We start from the raw sequence: 18490 nt of genomic DNA, 5'->3' as shown, positions 1-18490 counted from the left end.
CCGCATCTTCACCTTTAATGCGTGGACCATTAGTCACTTGGTCAAGGCAAGCCATTGCGATTTTATGCTTCTGGCCAAATCTTCTCTCTAGGAGTCCCTTAGCCTTCTCGTAACCTTCCTTTGGAACCATGTAGAGACAGCTGCGCACGATCTCTTGTGGTCTTCCAGATGTGTGCTGCTCAAGATAATATAGTCTACCAGAGTAATCGGGTTCCTTGGCCTCGATCACCGTTTCAAAGGCACGGATAAAAGTGCAGTATTCTAGAGGATTGCCATCAAAAACAGGGACATGTCTTCTGGGCAGCGTTTCCTGTTGTTTCACAAATTCTTCCATTACTGGGTTTTGTTGGACGAGAATCTGATAAGCTTGATCACTGAGACCAGATTTGCCGGAATCCTTGCTTGAACTACTTGAAACGCTTCTTTCATTGGGAATCTTTTCAGGTTTAGACTTTGCCCCTTCTTGTTTATCCTTGGAGACGAATACTGGGGGCGGAAAACAAGAGATCGTTCGATTCTGCAAGCCGTCAGGAGGAAGAAACTTTGATTCTGCCTTGGCGTTTGCTCCCTCTCTGGCCACAGCTTTGGCGTATTCGGTCTCCAGCTTCAGCTCCTTCCTCTTTAACTCCAACTCGTGCTGTTGTCTTTTAAGATTCATCTCCGTCTCATGAAGTCGTTGACGCTGTTTTAAGGCAAGGGCTTCGGCTTGAATTTCAGCGATTTTTGCCGCTTCTTCAGCTCGAGCAGAAGATATTGAACTTGCTTTAGATGCTGTACTGAGGATGGAACCACATGAACTCTTATGTTTATGTTGCTCGTCAGGGATAACTTGAGAAGCACTGTCATCTGGAGTTATGGCCATCTCATTCAGCTTCACCTCCGTAACGCGTAACCAGTCATTAACGGTATCGCAGAAAAATCTTAAACTTGATTCAATTTCATTAAAAAAAGCGTTAGATTGTTCCTTATGAGCTTCGTCCACCAACTCGCGATGATATGCGTTCTGAGATTCGACGAACTTTTGAAAGAGATCCGTTATCTCGGCTAGCTTGTCCTTAACTGCTTCCAAATTGTTGACATCGTTCAGCAAGTCATCAATCTCCTTGTGTTTCGCTGTAATACTCGACAAAACACCTCCTCTTTTCTTTCTTAGAACTCAAATTCGCTCAACTCGAATAGCATCTGGATCCAGCGTTACGTTGAGTCTTCGTACACGTGAACTTGAACGAACAGGCGGCGGCGTATCAGAACGTGCGGGACGCTGGCTCCTCGGCGACGTACTTGGACGATTAACATGAGGTCTTGTTTGAAACATGGCAACGGACACCGACGGCAAAAAATATTCGTCTTTTACGAATGTCGTCGCAAACGCGTTAACTCGTACACAGACCAAACATTTAATAACCAAAGCAAGTACGAAAGGTAAGCTAAGGTAACTGAAAAATAACATAAAATAACAGTCAAATAAATTAACAATGACAATGACAATGTGAATAGAAAACGACAAGCGAAATAAGCGACGAATACTTACAAGACGAATGTCTTTGAAAGCAAGAAGTACCTACTATTATAATCCATATGGAGGTAAGACATTTTTTTTTTGTTTGTCGACCTTAATTTTTCCTTAATTTTAAAACTTCCTTCTTAGTTAAGCGAATTGTATATAACTTAGCTAGAGTAGTTCCCCGATCGAATTCTTTTATCCTTCATATCCTCACGCAGTCGATGGGTTTTAAAAATCGTAATAGCTGATATTGAGATTTAGTTTTTCTCGAATTTTAGTTTCTTTTTCAAGTTACTTTTTACTAAGGACTTTTCACTTAACTTTCACTTAGGATACGCCACTGTTGTTCAAAAATGCTACCGGATTATATCTCGGAGTTTATACCGATGTACGAGGCTCGTTTACAGTCATTTTCTTATCAACTAAATTCAAGCAAATATCTTCTGCGCCTCGTTTAAATTCAGAAAAAAATTGCCATATTGTATGCGATCTTTCAAAGGTCTTCAAAAAGCAGCGCTTTCTCAAAAGTTTATTCCCTTCTTGTTCTTTTCTGTGCCTCAAATTTGAAAGTGTAGTTTGCTAGATAAACAGCCTTCAACTACTTGTTAGGACAAGTATGATCAAATACTCTCAAATACTTTGAACTGCAGGTTTTGATGTTAGGATGCCATGGCCAAATTAAAGGTGTACATTAACCCACAAAGCCGGGCTGATTAAATTTCCGAAAGCATTTATCAGTTCCTTCCACCTTAATTGTCGTCCACTGTCCATGGCGTAGGAATTTTATTGAAGAAGACTCTGGCTATTAAACCACGTTGTTAATGTTACATTACACTCTTTCGCAAAACAATTTGATTTATTTTTGGCAGTAGGATACATATTCCAATTTTGCTATTAGAATTAATGGAGGTTAGCAAAGTTATAAACTTTAATTGACTAATTACTATTTAAAGTGGATTTGCAAATCATTCCAAACTTCAGATAAAGTGAACTTCTACTTTCAAGCGATGATTATAAATCTTCGCGTTGGTCTAGATATTGGTCCTTTAGAGCCACGCGACATCAAAACGATTGTGATGAAATATTGTCTTAAATACAGTCACTACACTAGATGAAAATCTAATTTGATTCCTTGACTTTCAAATTCCGTTTATGTACAGAAGCTTTACCTCGATAACAAATCACGGTTACAACATTCTTGAAACATTTTCTCAATCATGATATTCAACTACGACGTAAATATTTAGCACACCCACAGCTGTATAATATCACTACCTTCTCTAGTAGAAGGCACGTTTTGCTCGTAACATTTTTCACGGATTAGTAATAACCAATATTTTGTTTGTTGATCGCCAAGGATGAAAGTTTACGCCTAAGGGTTGTGCACGAATTCTCTTGAGCACAAACGGAGGTCAATCAAGCTGTCATCGTGTGCGATTTTAACCCCTTTTTTCCAATTTCATGCACTTTATACGCCAAGCAGTGTGGTATTGTAAGGCGGACATAACTTGACTCAGCACTCCAAAAAGGATCTCAAAAATATTAAGCGGAGTAATGAAAACCGCAGAAAGGGTAAAAGGAAAAACGTCACTTCAGCTTAATGGAATCTTGGATTGCACTTCACTGGCAAAAATCCAGATAAACTTTGACATTTTTCAATGGAAATGCTAGTTTATTGGAGACAAGCAATTTCAGTAGCCAATTTTTCTACACTCATCAGAAATGAATACTTAAATAAGACTAGTATTGTAATGGCTTGATATCAGACAGGGAGTGGCTTGTCTGGGCTAATTGCCTCAGAAGAAAACAGGAAACTGGTTGTATGGAAAAAATGACATCTGATCATGTGATTGGTGACGTAGGCAAGAGTTGCACCACCATCATCATGATCTTACATACTATAAATGCTTATCACAGCGAAGTCATGGTATTTGGCTACTTTAATCGACCAATCTGACTGATGTTTGAGTTGTTAAGTCATAAATAATATTTTTAACTCAGGCTAATGTAATAATACAGTTTGAACTTTCGTCTTTCACTTTATGAAGTATAAACACTAATATGAAAACTTCTGATTGATACGGCTTTTATGTCTTGCATTCACAGATACATGCTAAAGTGATTTCACTGAAATAAATGCTATTAAGCTGTACCTTCCTGTTTTCTGTTTGAGGCTTGTAAAAAGTCTACCTCTGGGCTCAATGTAGACCTTTAAGACGATATTACTTAGCGTTTTGTTTTCTGAGCAATTGATCGATTTGATATTTTTTTTTTTTAACTGAGTTTTCCCATCAAGTAATTTGGATACATATTTACACAACAAACTTGATCTTGAAGTAATCGTTGTGACGGATAAAGAAAATTGTATTCTATTCTATCAAAGTTGTCGGTTTGCTAGGATCTTATAGAGATAGGTCTAACTAATGTGCAAGTCTGCAAGCCAGCAGATTGTTGGCTTGTCTGCAAACGATTTGTTTTGACAACAAATCAATCTGTGATAAAGTAATATTGGACTTTTACTTAATTATTTTTTCATTATTTCAAGGCATAGCAAAATAGGCTGAAGTCCAAATCTTTTAATCTGGGCACAATCCGACAAGCAATCTTGCTTCATATAAGAATCTTTCGTGGCTACGATTTCAGTATATATTATTATTATTTTTTTAATATTATTATTGCAGCAACTCCAAGCTCTGGCTGTGTCTCTCTTATCAATCCCAATACGCAGTATTCTGCTTCGTCTAGCAGTGCTGGGCCGGGTAAACCAGTGCTGCATGGAAACGAAGTATGGTGCGCTGGAATAGACGATCAGTTCCAGTTCCTCACAGTTGACCTCGGTAAGTTGAAAAATCTTTAAGGGGAAGTGTCTCGAAGATTTTGAGCTTTTGTGGTGAAAACGGCGCTTCAATGCCATCGCGTAGCTACAAAATAATTATCTTACGCCGCCAGAGATAGAACTCAACTGAAGTTTTGGAAGAAGATCAAATCACGATCTGGTCTAGCGCATTTTGGAAACGAAAATGCAGGAACTCGAAAAAGGTTAGCCTAACATTTTTCAAGTTGCAATCCATTCCACCTCAGTATATCTATGACCAGGTCAATGTTGACAAATTTAGTACAGTGAGGAAGTAGTTTGTAACAATACTGGACCATTATTTTTAGGTTTCATTTAATTACACCAAATCATCGTGACACTTCCCCTTTATAATTTTAATCTAAAAAGATCTTTGGTGTGCTTTGCGATAGTAAAATTTCTCGGAGTGAAAGGAGAAGGAAAACGAGGAAGACACTTCTTTTTTCGCTAACAACTTTCAGTAACTTTGTTGCTCTATGCCACCTTATCCATACATACATACATACATACATACATACATACATACATACATACATACATACATACATACATACATACATACATACATACATACATACATACATACATACATACATACATACATACATACATAAGCTGTTAGCTTGTGGAGTCGTGTGTTTACTTCTTAACTAACCTAGTCTACGTTACATTAGAATATTCCAGGTATGAAATCCCATTCCCTTCTCTCTCACCATCTTGCTCTCTCCATCACCAAGGTTTGCTGGACCGTTGGAACAGTGACAGTAAACGCAAATGGAGATGTTTAAATATAAAAAAAAAATGGAGATGTGGGCTTGGGGTTCGGTTGCCAAAATGCAGCGTAAAGCCGCCGTTACACGTTGAAACTTTTAGCTGAAACTTGTGTGCCACGGCGCTGCGAAACAAGTTTCAGCAGGCGTTGCGCCGTGTAACATGGTCGGTTTCGTGAAACTTTTTCGAACTTCCGTTGCGAAACAAGTTTCACAAAAAGTAAAACCGCTTTCTACTTCTGCAACGGCTCGCAACGGTCGCAGTGGTGAAAAAACAAGAGTTTTACCGTGTAACACCACTTCGTGAAACTGGTCTCGTTTGCCGTTGCACACAAGTTTCAGCTAAAAGTTTCAACGTGTAACGGCGGCTTAAGACGTGAATACTCCCACACAGAAGAAGTTTCAGGCTTACATGGCCTAAAAATCTTGGTTGCTGTTCAAACCTTTTAGACTGGAATTTTAAATACCCGCCATTTATATACTCTTCTTTGCCGTTTTATAGGTTTCAATTTATTGCTCGACCAGCTAACTGTTCAAGGGAAACCAGGCTCTCGGAAAGCGGTTGCTGAATACTTGGTAAACATAAGCACCGACAATGTTAATTATCAAACCATTCTCGAAGGATCAAGGCCCAAGGTAATATTCTCAATGTTGTTTCAAATGTTCAAAGGTAGAATTTTGATTATCACCACCCGTCTTAACACTACCACAATGTATTACAGTTGGTCAGTGGATAATGCATTAGAAACGCCATATCATCATCACTTCCTGGATACTTCGAAATCCTTAAGACTGGTCTCGTGTTGCTCGGTCAGTAATTCGAAAGGCATTATTTCAGCCTGAATGCTTTGAACGAGCAATTGGCTTTAACTTCTTAACTTGAAAAGATAACGAGAATTACTTAGTCATGAACTTCAGGAGATAAATAGAAAAGCCCTTGCCATAATACAGCTACCTATTTATGGTCCTGAAAGTTAATCTACAGCCTTGCATTCATTAGTTATGTGTAGTTTTACAAAAATGGAAAATTTCTTAGGTAGAAATTTCTGTAGATGTAATATTCATAAGATCCATTTAGTGTGAGGAAACATTCCGCAGAGTGCATTGTTTTGCGTCATCAATATCTGACTTATAGGAAGGGTGGGAGGTCAAATGTTTTCCTTATTTTCTGGTTAATGTTTTTCAACATACTTTAGTTCAATATTTTATATATGAGTTTTGTACTGATATGATAAAACCAGCACCAATAACCTTGGTGGCATTTTGCAGCCTTTTTATGGACCATTGGATAATGGCGATGATGTCGTAACGACAAACCTTGCTGCCCCTGTTTCTGCTCGCTATGTGAGGTTTCGTCCTCAAGAACCAGTGAGGCAAGAAGAAATTATTATTTGTATGCGGGTTGATGTACAAAGCTGTGGAAACGGTATGTAATGACGTACGGAGCAATTAGCGTTATCTCTTTCCCTTCCTTGTCAAGGTTTAGCGACTTTAAAGAATTCGACAAAATCTAAAGTGAATTACAAATTGAAGAGAAAACTGCTCTAGCGAAAATAGTTACACTTTAAGATTTCATCCACTGAGGCAAACATTTGACACATTTCCTACGGCCTAAGGTTAAATTTCATGTATACTGTGGAGCAGGAAATCCTTAATACACGAACTAGCTACCGGCAAGTCGCAAATTGGCTCTCTCAACCACAGATTCTGTAATTGAGGCGGCTGAGAGGTGTATAGTATATTTTAGGCCTATTGCCGTCACGCTAGTGGCATCTTCCTTGGATTACATCGCTTTTATTATTATGTAAGATGTATGTCTTTATTAAAAAAAGATGAAACATCATCATAGTGTATGTAAACTGATAACATTTCCACTCAATTCTTGCATTCCTGGCCAGTTACACTTTGTTCGTGTAATTGTAGATAAAATTATGCAATTTATCAATCAAAAAGTTCGTTAGGGGTATAGCATTAATGGTTTTATCTTTAAGTTTACAAGTCAAGATTTAGATTTTTAATTTCTTCAACTAATTTGATTTTAAGGCACGGATCAAAGACAAAACGAATGATTTCATCAAGCGACTTGCGTACTAACTTTTGTGCTTCTCATTAGATATATGAAATAATCAATCGCTTAATTTTTGATAGAAAAAAACGGCAAAAAAATACGTTAATCTAATTAAATACATCCTTAAAAAGTATCCTTTTAATTTTCAGTACCAACTCCAAGGCATGGCCTATGGTCTCCGTGGTCTAACTATACAGCATGTACTAGCAAATGCTTTGGTACCAAGAGCCGTTCCAGGTCCTGCTCAAATCCAGCGCCAGCTTTTGGTGGGAGTCCTTGTAATGGTCATGCAAAAGAGGACGCTGGGTGCTACGACTGCAAAGGTCAGTACTGTTCTATTCAAAATGACAATCAAAATATTTGGCCGAAAACAGAATTATTTTGAGTTCGATACCTCGATTAGAATTTATTGTAGCTTAACAGTCCCGGGTCTACTTTTGGGAGGAGCCAATAGGATTAAGGTTAACCCTATCTAGACCGGGCTTCTTTTTGTCTTCTATGACCGGGAAAGGAGGGGGGGGGGGAAACTAGTCGACACCCCCCTCCATAACTTTGCAAGTATAAAAGTTATGACATTGAGTCTTAGAGGATAGATAGTACGTTTGTAGATGTCTCCTTTGAGGTCCGCAACTTCAATTTATGACGTCATGTCACGTGGTAATATGGTCATGATTGTCAAATGGTGGTCATCTTGGATCCGCCATCTTGGATTTCTGGATTTCCCTAAAACTTCACGAAAGCGTAATCAAAAACAATACAGGGGAAACTATTGTGACCTAAAAACATAAAAATTACTGGAAGAATTAAGTGATTTTTCTTCATTTTAAAAAAGGATATTCTATTTTTCTGAAAAAAAAAAAGAAGAAAACTACCTGTCAAAAATTCGTTGCTACGGTAACATCAAAGTCTATAAGCACTAACCGACCACGTCAAAGATTTTCCAGACAAATTTCGGAAAAAGCACTAGAGTTTCAGGGCGTTTTCTTGCATATTTGGAAAGTTTTTCAGGTTTAAAGTCGTCGCGGGCACAATCAGACCCTCTCCACCTCTCGGTCTAGATAGAGTTAACCCCCTCCCGAGCTTCCAGTGGTTTACGTGATCTCCATAAGATTGCTCTTGCGGCATTTATATCCGTCTGTGGATCAAAGCCCCAGATCTACTTGCACCATAACCAATTAAAGCTACAGAGTAGTACTTTTTGTGGTAATGGTTATTAAGCTTTACAAAGAGGTTCTCACTGTTGGGTCAGTAGACAAACATCTGAGGAGTGATCACTCAAACGTAAACCATGAGATGACAGTTTTCCTTGGTATCCTTTTTCCAATGATACAACAACTTCACAGTGTGTTTAACTGTTTAGAAATAGAGTTAAGTTGATTATTACTTACACCTTTTGTTTCTCTCTCTCTAGCACCGGTAAATGGAAACTGGTCACCTTGGAGAAGCTGGTCATCCTGTAGTAAAACATGTGGCAATGGCAATTCGACCCGTACACGATCGTGTACAAACCCCCCTCCAGTCCACGGTGGGGCCAACTGCACAGGGCCGTCAAGCGAAAGGCGTGGTTGTAATGTACGGGTTTGTGGAGGTAAAGCTCTAGGCTTCGATTTCTGTCGTTATGGCAGATCATCAAATCCATCCATCCATTCAACCACCTATCCATCCATCTGTCATCGTTCATCAATCTTTGAATCATTCTTAACAACTACACTTTCTTCCATTCATGTGAATGAATGAAATGCATACAACGTGAGCAACGTGGCTACTAGATATTACTCAATGATTATTATTATTATTATCTTGTCCTGTGTTTTACATTTGTGGAAACCTCCAGGTAAAATCTTTAAATACATTATTCTTTTAACCCGGAAGTTAAACCTTATACACGTGATCCAGCCTTCTTTTGAGTCTATGTAAAAAAAAAAAAAATAAATAAACAAATTCCTACTATTCAAGATGAAGCCCAATAACGTATATGCCGCATTACTGGTATGCGGCTGAAACGCGGGCTCAGGCACTCGAAGCCTACAAATGAATACAATAAAATATCGCGGTTAATGAAAACCCAAGCCTTACAGAGCGGACACTCGAACCGTGAACACTCAAGGCTTTTTTTCACCTTTTTTTTTCAAATGCTGTCCAATCAGAAACTCCCTTGAAAACAATGAATCCGACCTTTTTTTAACAACATTGAATCAGAAAAAAGATGTAAAGTTCTTAGCGAGTGATAAATGTTCTTTAGTCTGTTTATATTGCAAAGAGAGAAAAAGTCCAAAAAAGCCTTAGCCGTTCACTGTTCGAGTGTCCGCACTGTAAGCCTCCGTTACCATGAAAAACGTGTAGCTGAAACTTGTGTGCAAAGGCGCTATGAAACAAGTTTCAGCAGGCGTTCCACCGTGTAACAAGGTCGGTTTCATGAAACTTTTTCGAATTTCCGTTGCGAGACAAGTTTCACGAAAAGTGGAACCGCTTTCTACTTCTGCAACGGCTCTCAACAGTGGAAGTGGTGAAAAAACAAGAGTTTCAACGTGTAACACTACTTCGTGAAACTGATCCCGTTCGCCTTTGCACACAAGTTTCAGCTAAAAGCTTCAACGTGTAACGGCGGCTTTAGCATGTAGCGAATGAAAGAACCTTCGTGAAACTGGTCTCTTAAAAACATAAGCGCTGTTGCACACAAGTTTTGGCTAAAAGTTTGAACGTGTAACGGCGGCTTAATTTTTGCGTTCTTTTAGCACAAAATCTAATTGCCAAAAGATCTAGGGGGTGTACAGGGTTTTAAAAAATTCTTCTGTAGGGAATAAAAAGCAAAAATTGGCCAGTGATACACCGCTTGACTAAAACTTCCTTACTGAGGTATTGATTTGCTCTTTAGGTCTTAATTCCTTTTTAAACTCATCAATTGTTCTTCTGTTATAGTTGATGGTGGTTGGTCTGGGTGGTCAAGATGGTCTCGTTGCACGAAACAATGCGCTGGAGGGAGACGATTACGTTCTCGTACGTGCAGCAATCCGTTCCCACTGCATGGTGGTCAGCCATGCGCAGGAAACGATAAGGAATTCGAAGATTGTAACACTCAACAGTGCCCAGGTGCGTCCATGAATTAATAAGAAACAAATAATAACCTCGCCGGTTTGTTGGTCTCTCATTCAACAACTTATTTAATTGTTTCATTAGTTACACAGTCAGCTGGTCACTTTTTTAGTGAACCTGTGAGACAGTCCCGTCAGCCAATTACTTCATCAAAACGCTATGCAGTCAGCCAGTCAGCCCCTAAATTGGCCATTTAGACGCCATTTAGACGCTCAGAGAGTCAATAAGTAGTGATCACTCATTCAAACTGTTGCTCAGACAAAAGCTCAATTACTTGTCTTTTACAGACTAACTATCACATCATAGCTACCCTTTCTTTTTTTCTCATTATAAAACTTGAACTATAAGGCTTGTGCATAATCAACGTCAGACATGACTAATAAAAGCACACTGTCAGAACTCTTTATTACAATTGTAACTCCTCCACTACACAAGCAGCATTCAGTTATATGTCATTCCGAACTCAGTGTTTAAAGTTCTCCTTTAATTGTATGGTAATCAAGTTGAACATAATCAGTTCTGACGTTGAGGGACTTATGGTTAGACAAATTCATTACGTGTGACTTTAACTTCCTTTACTAACAGTTGATGGTGGATGGGGGCTTTGGGGAGCATGGTCAAACTGCCCAGTCACGTGTGGAGGAGGATCACAGTTGCGCAATCGTAGTTGCAATAATCCTAAACCACAACATGGTGGAAAAGACTGCATTGGAAAAAGCTCGGAAACACAACAGTGCAGCAATCAACCTTGTCCAGGTAAGTCAGTAAACATTTGTCCCCCCTTGTTCATCAGTAGTAATAACTGAGTTTGCTTATGAATTGTGAAGTAACTCGGGTCAAGCTTAACAACACAAGAACAACAAGATCGTGTGTGAGTCAGAAAGGGTCCTTTTGCTTTTGTTACATTTGTGCCTGTGCTTATTGGAGGGGTTTCGTCTGCATTAGTGACTACATTACGAACTCGCATAGCTCATCATTAGATCGATAAACCGCGAAGTGATCAACACATTATTTCCGTAAACGTATTTTAATGCTTCGACTTTCCTTATCTTCTGGTGAATGTTAGTTAATGGAGTGTGGTCTTCCTGGACATCCTGGTCATCGTGCAGCGAGGTTTGCCAAAGAGACAGATCTCGACAGTGTAACAACCCGCCACCACAGCACGGTGGAGCAGATTGCAGCGGTTCATCCCAAGAAGCAGAGGCGTGTAACGTAGGGGATTGTCAGAGTAAGTGCAGGAAGCCTTTAATGTCTACAAGATTACAAATGGAAATTACGAAGTACATAAATTATGAACATCCAGGTAAGTGTAGATATTAGAGGGACCATTTGAGGTGACATTGACTTGAAATGACACCTCAAACAGTCCTTCTTAAGCCACTACATTCATTTGGATGATCATAATTTACGTACTTGTGACATGGCTCCTAGGTTCCAACCATTTACAGAAATTACGAAGCATAATAATCAACAATACTGAAATAAGAACGTGGAACCGAAGATGATATTTTTAATCGGGATTGGAGGAGTATTACAACATCTGTCACTTTTTATAATGTCTTCTTAGTTATAAGGTAATCATCAAGATTTCGCCTGAGCATGTTTCATGTTAACAGAGCAAAGTCTTTGACCCTAAATAAAGACCGATGAATGTCAAGCGTTGTTTCTTTACATATTATCTAATACATGAACACGCTTGGTTCACCTTCCTTTCTCCGAATCTTCTCCGCACTTTGCCCCAAAGTTCTTGCATGGTGATTTATTTCCCTTATATTAAAGGAGACTCAGTTGGAATATGCATTTAACTTTTGTTTTCTTTTTTAAACATAACCAGATGGCAACTGGGCTTTGTGGGGTGCTTGGACAATGTGCAGTGGATCATGTTTCCCTGGGGGGTCTCGATCCCGATCGCGCACCTGCACAAGCCCGCCTCCTTCGCCTGGTGGAAAAAACTGTACAGGAGACTCAAAAATGACTGAACAATGTAACACACACCCATGCCCAAGTGAGTAACACTAAGATTAAAGGCATCGAATCGTCTTTACGAGCATTCGCGAGCATGCGAGTACTGCGGGTTTTTGCAAGTACGACCAGTGATCAAATACAACTGACTAGCGGCGATCACTTCGTATTTTCCGCTGGCAGCAAAGTTCCCGACGTTGTTTTTATTACATCTTATCGCGATCCTGGTTATGACATGTATAATTGCGTTAACTTATGTTATTGTTGTGTGCTTTCAAGTGAACTTAATTCACAGCCAGGTTCATTGGAGTTCATTACCGCGCAAAGATGTATTTATGTACCAAGAGAAACCTTCAAAATACGATTTAGGTCGATTTACGAAATTTTGAGCAATCGAGCAAACTTTAACGAGAATGCGAGTATGCTGGCAGTTGCGAAAATTTTGCGAGCACGAGCAAGCGAGCACTCGTTTAATTTTTGCGGGCAAATCGAGCAAAAGCCACATTTTGCGAGCTCTAGAACATTTTAAGGGACCATTCAATACCCCTAATATCCAACCTAGCCCAAATAACCTTCAGGTAGAAAATACAGTAAAATTTGATTGGAGGCTTTAAACGCAATTTAATTTGTAAAACAAGTGGTAGAATGTATGTTTCTCCGAGGAGCTTTAAACTGTGACGTAATCCACACGTCATATAACGTCATCACTCTCTGCTGCGGACCTCAAAAGAAACATATTGGAAAGTACTATTATATTATATATAAGTGTGATTGTCCTATCTTTTATACTGGCAAAGTAAGGATGAATTTCCTACGCTTTTGAGGACCAGACAAACAAACAAACAAACAAACAAAAAATAATAAGAAATAAAGAAAAAAGAACAGCTGATACCTAAAAAAATAAGGATTTAGAGAAACAATTTAACGTAAAATTAGCGAAAAGAGACTACGTTTCGAAGACATCCTGGCTTCGAATTGTATAAATTAACTCCACGTGTAATAAAGTGGCTAAAGCCAACTCCACTAAATTAAATTAACTAAATTAACTCCACTTGAACATTGACCTTTTTTTTTACTTGAAAATGTAGCCAGGATGTCTTCGAAACGTAGTTTCTTTTTACTAAAACCTAAATGCCTCGTATAGAATGTCGTTTTAGCGAATACACCTAAATAAAACTTATTGTATTTACTGGAGATTCAATCACCACTAAAGTTATTTTGGTTGCTGCCCAGGACAGGGGCGCGCTATCTGTAATGTAAATTCTGCACATTGTCAACAAAGCACTAAAAAGGAGGTTTTCATTTGACCTGTGTCAACTTGAGTCGGTGTGCTTAAAAGATTAGTTATGTCCTTAGAAGTTTCAGTGAAATAGTTATACTTGTATGCAATCAAACGTTCACACTCAGTGACAACAGTGTTATTTGTACAAAAGTTATCACTCTCTTCCTTATTAATCGTAGTTGATGGCGGGTTTACACCATGGAGTACTTGGACCTCATGCAGTGTAACATGTGGTGGAGGAACAAGGGTCAGAGGCCGCACCTGCTCTAACCCACCTCCTTCCAACGGTGGTAGCGCATGTAGCGGAGACACATCTCAAGTCGAACAATGTAACACACTCCTTTGCCCAAGTGAGTTAACTAATGATTTCCTTTCACACTTTTGAAGTTCACTGAAAAATAAATCCTAAATTTACTCGGCTCACTGATAGCATTAACATATCAGTACCAGTGCTTTCATATGGTAATTTTTGTTATTATATGCATATTTTTTAAAGTTCTGAGTCCCTGAGTGAGAATGTAAGTATCCAATTAAACTTTTTGAACGTTGGTTCAAGTTTTTGAGTCTGTTGACAAAACCGTGATGTGTGACATCCGAAAGCTGCTTAGTTGCATTTCGTTTTTGCTGGGTTGTTAATTCTATTTCTTTATTTGTTTATTTATTTATTTATTTATTTATTTATTTGTTTTTTTTTTTTATTTATTCTACTATTAATGGAGTTTTGAATTTTTTTTAAGTTTGTTAACACTTTTACTTGCTCGTGACATCGTCCACTATGCTGTAAATGATGGTATAACTCGAAAATCAAATTCCCAAATTAAGCGTGCTCAAGAACTTGCCAAAACTATCTCTGTTTTTCCAGTGACCGTGATTTTGAAGTCACTAACTTATGCCATTAAAAATAAATTCGGGCCACATTATGGAGGAAGGATACAATTAATAACAATTTGGTCCATGGTTGAATACATCAAAAAGGAGATCAAATAAGTTGCGTTTAATGAATGAAATTTCACGGGTTTTTTTTTTTTTTTTTGTTTCTCCAGTAAATGGTAGTTGGTCAACATGGGCGAGTTGGACGCAATGTACCTTGACTTGCGAAAATGGCACACAGTACAGAACTCGTGTTTGTGACAGCCCCCCGCCACAAAATAATGGATTTAATTGTTCTGGCTCGGATATGGAAACACGATTATGCAATCCACAAGCCTGTCCAGGTATGACCACAATAGTGCAATTCTGGAAATTATTTGGAATATTCCCCATCTTCGCTTTAAAATAAAATGGGGTATTGGTTGATGTTAAGACAAGTTTTCTTTAAAGTTACCTTTCTTTGATAAGAAAGATAAGAGAAAATCCAAACTCAACACCGTGCACGTGAATGACTACAAAATATATATGCACAATTACATTTTGCTATCTAGCATTTTTCAACACCTCATGTCGAGGGAGTGACAACATTTGCATCCATAATGCATAGTCAGCTGTAGCTTAAATAGTGCTGTGAATGTAGTCTACCAATCTTTCCAAGGGTATCACATTCAGTAGAACATAGTTCTTGTTCTCTTATGTAGCTTATTATATCTGCACTTCATCAAGTAATTTTTCAAGCTTTTTCAATTCGCTAAATATACTGTTAGAAAATTATAGTCGCTCTCTACATTTACCAGTTAAAGCCAGTTATTCTCTCTAACGTAGCGTTTACGTGCACGTCACAATTTGATTTATCCAAACTTCCTCAATTCGCCGTAAACGTATGATAGGAAAACGATAGTTCCTCTCTTTACCGAAAATATTCTCTAATGAAAATGAAAATATTCTCTAATGTTGCAGTCGATGGCGGGTGGTCAAGGTGGACCTATTCTGATTGTAGTGTTACATGTGGACAGGGAAAACAAAGCCGGACAAGAGCATGTACAAACCCACCCCCCTCAAATGGGGGAGCTAACTGCACTGGTGATCCCACTGAGATTAATTTGGACTGCAACAGTGGACCTTGTCCACGTAAGTAGCTTCAATTTTTATATCTACTTGCAAAAGCCGGGCATTAGTACCTGAATACGAAACCTTAAAAAAGCAAGACGGCAACGTCAACGACAACGTCACTTAGAAATAGATATTCATATTGCCTGATCTACTTGTGACTATTTTAAACTGTTAAACTTGTGCAATGTGAGCGAATTATCCAGGAACATAAGTACGGTACACACTTTTTTTTATACATAATGTCTATTTTGGGAGATGAAACTGAAAGCAATTTGGGCCTGAAAAAGTCTACAAAATGTTGTTAAGTTACCAGTGAAAATTTCATACGTCAATGCTCATATGATATCAGGAACCGCCCAAACAGCACCATATAATAATAATAATAATAATAATAATAATAATAATAATAATAATAATAATAATAATAATAATAATAATAACAATAATAACAATAACTAATATTGCCCAATATCAGTTGAACATTTCCATCTGCGCATTACAATGGTTAAGAAATCACGACTGTAAATATTGCTGTGATATCAAGTTAACTTGTGGCATGCTTGCGCGGCTTACTCATGTGCCGTGTACAAGATATCATGCCACCCAATTCTCGGCCGATTTGGGTTAATTGTACTAAGTTTAACATTTTTTGTCCGCATTCATACTGCTCTTTTTTAATGAATGGTCTATTTTTTGTTTGTTTCCTTTCATTTAACAGCGCCAACAGGAACCACTCCTTCACCTCGTAAGTTTCCTTTGAACGATGTTTAAATGCTCTTTCTTGTACTCAATTTGCTTTCAAAGAGGTATTGCATAGTCTTACACCCAATGCAAACCATCTTATTTCAGTTTTAACTTAAATTACTTCTCTCATAAACCTAACTATTTAACTAAGCTTAACTGTATCGACATGTGTAACAACAACAAACAAAATACCTAACAACTTATTAGCCTATACTCACTAAGAAGAAATTGTCTAATACCAATACAATTTGTTGAAAGTCCCAACCACAAAAATATATTCCCATACTTCACTTTTTTTTATTGCTTTGATATAGCTGTTACTGTTGCTGTTGTTTTACTTATTTATTATTATTTCTTTTAATGCCCACTTTTTCAACTCCCTCGCTTTTCCCTTTCAGTCTTGATTTGTTTAAATTCCGGATCGCTTCCAAATTTCTTGTACAGTAATAATATACAATAACCGTATTTATTCATGTTACATCTATGTCATTTCTCTCACTTTACAGCTACCACAAGGACACCAATAGCCCCAGGTTAGTCAATAATCAAGGTTAAAAGAAAATATAAAGCTTATTTCACTAATAAAAGGCTTAATGACGTTCCCTGATAGCTTTCCTTCGAGAACTTTAGTTGTTAATTACCTTCTTTTAAAGTAACGTAAGGCTGGGTGGTAAGCCCTTCAACGCTTAGGCGTCCATTTTTTTCGTACCTTGTTGTTTGATGTATGCTTATGACGCAGAATGTAAACAATGATGTCATCAAAGATTCTCCTATAGAGTCTTTTCACGGCAGCCATGTTGGAAGAGTCCAACAATAAAAAATATTTGCATAAAAAAAAATATTTATTTTCCAAAGTAAAATCATTCTATTGTTTTGCTCCTCCAATATGGCCATCGTGAACCTACTCTATAGGTTGGGTAGATAGTACATTTAGATCATTTACTGTTGATACAAGATAGATGCACCAAGACTGATTTTTCACCTCCGTTCTCTGTCTTTCTATAGATCCCAACATAAAAAAGATCGACCTTGTGTTCGCCCTGAGTGCAACGTCCAGCAACAGAATGCAAACATATACACTGATGAGAAACACCATCAACCGATTTATCGACACATATGGTGTGAATAAGGTACACTACGGCATTATCGTTTATGGGAATAAAGCCTACAGAGTAATCAATTTCAACCACACCTTCCCTCCCAGCGCAAGTGAAGTGAAGGCGGCTATTGACACTCAACCTCCAACGCCTGGCCCTACGGTTCTGAGAGGTTCACTTGAAAAAACTCTCCGCGTCTTCACTGAAACAATGGGGCGTCCCAAGGCCAAGAAAGTCCTTGTTGTTATCACAGACAGTAATTCCCCGACTGATAATAAGGACACCCTAACAGCTGCCGTGAGACCTTTAGAAAACAACAAGATTTTGGTGATTTCTGTGACCATAGGAAATGTGAATAGAACACAGCTGCGTATTATTTCACCAAATCCTCTGGATGTTATTTCCGTTCAGCCAGGCATCAACCCTGGAGTGCTTTCTGAGCGTATAATGGACAGAATTCTAAGACGTAAGAATTATTCTTGATTTATTTTTGAAAAATCGATCTTAATATTCAAAGTTGGCACGGGCAGAATCCCCCTCCCCGGTCTAGATAGGCTTAAAACGAATGTTTGGCTTATCAACAGAGATGACAAGTCAAGGTTAAACTGGTTAACTAGTATATATTATTTCAAAAATGCAATTGGCCATCGAGCCTGCGAAAGAGCTCAATCCCCTGAAATTACCCCATTATTGACTCGGATATGAGTCTGTTTGATCAGTTCTAGCTATGCCTGGTGGTAACAGAGCTTGCACAAAAAAGAACTTAAGAAAAACGTTATATATAAACTGTATGAAGCATAAGCAGCAATTAAATATATATTTCTTGCCAGGAAAGCACAATATGAACCAGATCGAAACACAAGAAACTTCATAACTGAAACGAAATGGCGCCTTATTGATATTTACATGGATATAAAAAATTAAAAATTATTTATTTTGCACTCATAATTGCGAAAAATGTCAAACTATTTTTAGAATATGTACTAAAATTACTATAAACAATTATGTACAATAAGAACAAAATTGCTCAGTTGCAGGACAATCTTTTGTTGTCCGAAATTACCACCTGGTTTTCACTAGATACGCCGTAGTTCTTACCTTATACTAAATTTCATGTCAACAGAGCAAAGTCC

General features: G+C 38.1%; 2 protein-coding genes and 1 pseudogene across 3 annotated transcripts in view; all 3 read left to right on the top strand.

The window, feature by feature from the left end:
• Positions 1-18490, top strand: part of LOC146475165 (uncharacterized) — a 143059-nt pseudogene that overhangs the window by 64819 nt on the left and 59750 nt on the right. The window lies entirely within an intron of this gene.
• LOC146475164 (tetratricopeptide repeat protein 28-like) overlaps positions 1-18490 on the top strand; it is a 128236-nt gene that overhangs the window by 49996 nt on the left and 59750 nt on the right. The window lies entirely within an intron of this gene.
• LOC146475173 (coadhesin-like) lies at positions 1314-17840 on the top strand. The gene is made up of 16 exons (XM_085116228.1): positions 1314-1422; positions 4186-4341; positions 5631-5764; positions 6398-6554; positions 7346-7519; positions 8608-8784; positions 10116-10286; positions 10875-11045; positions 11356-11517; positions 12124-12294; positions 13713-13883; positions 14577-14747; positions 15364-15534; positions 16235-16261; positions 16767-16793; positions 17266-17840. Exons 1-16 carry the CDS (start codon positions 1314-1316, stop codon positions 17838-17840), a joined length of 2724 nt encoding a protein of 907 aa, XP_084972354.1.

Source organism: Pavona decussata, unplaced genomic scaffold (genome assembly GCF_977016875.1).
Source record: "Pavona decussata unplaced genomic scaffold, jaPavDecu1.1 SCAFFOLD_85, whole genome shotgun sequence".
NCBI classification, from domain to species: Eukaryota; Metazoa; Cnidaria; class Anthozoa; order Scleractinia; family Agariciidae; genus Pavona; species Pavona decussata.
Note: the sequence above shows the minus strand (reverse complement) of the source record. Positions and strands in the feature narration are given on the sequence as shown.